Source organism: Palaemon carinicauda, chromosome 1 (assembly GCF_036898095.1).
Source record: "Palaemon carinicauda isolate YSFRI2023 chromosome 1, ASM3689809v2, whole genome shotgun sequence".
Taxonomy (NCBI): domain Eukaryota; kingdom Metazoa; phylum Arthropoda; class Malacostraca; order Decapoda; family Palaemonidae; genus Palaemon; species Palaemon carinicauda.
This window is the reverse complement of record NC_090725.1, coordinates 337,599,105-337,602,557: the sequence shown is the minus strand read 5'-3', so window position 1 is coordinate 337,602,557 and position 3,453 is coordinate 337,599,105. Positions and strand designations below refer to the sequence as shown.

General features: G+C 36.9%; 1 protein-coding gene across 1 annotated transcript; it reads left to right on the top strand.

Annotated features, from left to right (window-relative positions):
- The first annotated feature begins 857 nt into the window (after positions 1-857).
- Positions 858-3,206, top strand: LOC137641238 (uncharacterized). The gene is made up of 2 exons (XM_068373674.1): positions 858-2,496; positions 2,638-3,206. The coding sequence occupies exons 1-2, from the start codon at positions 858-860 to the stop codon at positions 3,204-3,206; spliced, it is 2,208 nt and encodes a 735-aa protein (XP_068229775.1).
- The last annotated feature ends 247 nt before the right edge of the window (positions 3,207-3,453 follow it).

Genomic DNA, 3,453 nt, shown 5'->3' with positions numbered 1-3,453 from the left:
TATATATATATATATATATGTATATATATACATATATATATATATATATATATATATATATGTATATATATACATATATATACATATATAAATATATATATATATATATATATATATATATATATATATATATATATATTAATATATATATATATATATATATATATATATATACTTATATATATATATATATATATATATATATATATATATATATATATATATATTTATATATATGTATATATATGTATATATATATATATATATATATATATATATATATATATATTTATATATGTATATATATGTATATATATGTGTGTATATATATATATATATATATATATATATATATATATATACTTATATATATATATATATATATATATATATATATATATATATATATATATATATATATATATATATATATATTTGGGAAGGAAAGCGTTTGCTTCAGATTACTGATTTATATAATCCTGTTCTACGAAATTATTAAAAGCAAATTATTTCAACCATGCAAAGAATCAATTGTCATTCAACACAGTTAGAGTATATATGAAAACAGATTATATCCATTGTGATAATATCAGTTGGTCTTAGCTGTTTCTTACTGTCAATGTTTGAGTATTCATATTGTTTTGTTTATTGTTTTGTTCTTCCTATGTTAATGTTTTATAGCATGATTTTCATAAGTTATGTGTTTGTGTTAACATGTGCATTTATGTTGATACTGTATTCATTGTTGCCTTTCTTTGTTACAGATATGGTAGTTTGCTAATGTGTTGAATAAAGCTTGGAAATTATCACCAAGTATTACTGTACTTTCATTACAATTTATTCAACACAAACTCATCATGGCTAAGTTACTGAAGCCGTCCAGACTGGACACGGATCCCAGCTCGTCCAATGCAGCCAAAGAGTGGAAGCACTGGCATAGAACATTCACTAATTTCATAGAAGAAAGTGGAGATGCTGCACCAGACAAGTTGAGGGCATTAGTGAATTGTGTGTCCTCGAGTGTATATGAACTGATCGAAGACTGTAGTACTTTTGAGAGTGCAATCGCTAAACTGGATAGTGTTTATGTCAAGTTGCCAAATGAGATTTTTGCTAGACATGTTTTAGCGACGCGACGACAGCAGTCAGGAGAATCCATTGACGAATTTCTGCGTGAGTTACATAAACTTAGCAAAGACTGCAACTTCCAGCCAGTCACAGCAGAACAATATCGGCAAGAGCTAGTACGTGATGCATTTATCAATGGTATTGCCTCAGTATTTATTCGTCAGCGGTTACTAGAGAATAAGTCACTGAATCTGGAAACTGCACACAGTCAAGCTCGTACGTTGGATCTTGCCCAGCGCAGTGCCGACGCATATGCATCGCCACCTGTTCCTCATACTGCTGCTTTAGTTCCAGAGCGGCAGGCGCAGCCAACCGGTGACCAGCAGCAACATCCAACGCAAGAGGGAGCTGAAGGAAGTTCACCGGGAGGTTCAGCTGTTGCCGCTGCCTACTTATCAAAGAGAAAATGTTATTTTTGTGGTAATGCACTTCACAGTACAGGTAGAGTGAGTTGTCCCGCACGTAATGCCACATGCAACAAATGCGGTAAAACAGGCCATTTTGCAAAAGTCTGTAAATCGAAAATTTCAGGTAGTACCACTGCTACATTGTATAATCCCACTTTACTTGCAATAACTGCCACTTATCCAAATAATCTTTCACATGCAGCTACAAACATCACTGTAAATGGCCACTCATTGAAGGCACTAGTCGATTCTTGTAGCTCAGATAGTTTTATACGTGAGGAAGTAGCGCAGAGACTAAACCTGACAGTAGTCCCTGCAAGCTCAGCGGTCTCAATGGCATCAAAATCGTTCAATGCTAGTTCCTCTGGATTTGTCATAGCAGACTTGGTTCACCTTGATCAGAGATATCCCTGTATACAGCTAGGGGTCCTGAAGGATTTGTGTTGTGATGTCATTTTGGGTTATGATTTCCAAAAGCAACACCAGAGCGTGAGTTTTCAATATGAAGGGAAAAGACCAAGTTTGAAGATAACTGGCGCCAAACCTGTTTGTTTACTAGCGACAGCTGACATAGATGAACCGTCATTGTTTCCGAACTTACCTCGACAGTGTAAACCCATTGCAGTCAAATCCAGACGCTATAGTCAAGATGACCAGCTGTTTGTAAAAGACCAAATTTCACATTTACTATCTGAAGGTATCATCGAACCAAGTATATCCCCTTGGAGGGCACAGGTTGTAGTAGTCAAAGATCCACTTGACAGGCATAAAAAGAGACTTTGTATTGATTATTCACAGACCATTAACCAATACACAGAACTAGATGCTTATCCCCTCCCAAGGATAGAGGATATGGTACATGACCTTGCTAAATATAAGGTGTTTTCCACATTTGACTTGAAGAGTGCATATCACCAAATCAGCATTAAAGAGAGTGAGAGGAAGTACACTGCTTTTGAAGGTGCAGGGAAATTGTTTCAATTTTGTAGGATTCCATTTGGTGTGACGAATGGTGTAGCTGCATTCCAAAGAGCTATGGACAAACTAGTTGAGGATGAGAAGCTCAAAGATACTTTTCCATACCTTGACAATATCACTGTAGGTGGAGCATCTCAGGCTGAACATGATGAAAACGTTCAAAACTTCTTGGAGGTGGTTCAGAAACGGAACCTTACCCTCAATGAAGGGAAATCGGTTATTTCTGTTCCTACAATCAATGTTCTAGGGTATTGTGTCGGGAATAATGTTATAAAGCCTGACCCAGACAGATTACGTCCCCTTCAAGAATTACCGCCTCCCACAAATATGGGCTCTCTGCGAAGAGCTCAAGGATTGTTTGCCTATTATGCCAAATGGATCCCTGGTTTTTCTGACACGATACATCCCTTAGTGAACACAAAAACTTTTCCACTGAGCGAGCCAGCACTAGCTGCTTTCAATTCTTTAAAAAAACAACTTATGGATGTTTCACTGCGGGCTGTGGATGAGAGTCTTCCTTTTGTTGTAGAGTGTGATGCTTCGGAAGTTGCTGTCTCCGCAGTCTTGAATCAGGGTGGCCGCCCAGTAGCTTTTATGTCGAGAACGCTCCAGGGTAGCGAGTTGCATTATCCAGCAGTGGAAAAGAGGCCACAGCTATTATTGAAGCGGTTCGCAAGTGGAGCCATTTCTTAGCGAGACGACATTTTACTCTGATTACTGATCAAAGATCGGTGATGTTCATGTTAGACAGCAGGAAGCGAACTAAAATAAAGAACAACAAGATACAAGAGTGGAGGTTGGAGCTGGCATCCTACAGCTATACTATACAGTATCGTCCAGGGAAACAGAATATTGCACCGGACACCCTGACTCGTGCCTATTGTTGTTCTATTTCCTCAATGTCAAGTCTCACTGACATCCATGAGAACCTCTGCCATCC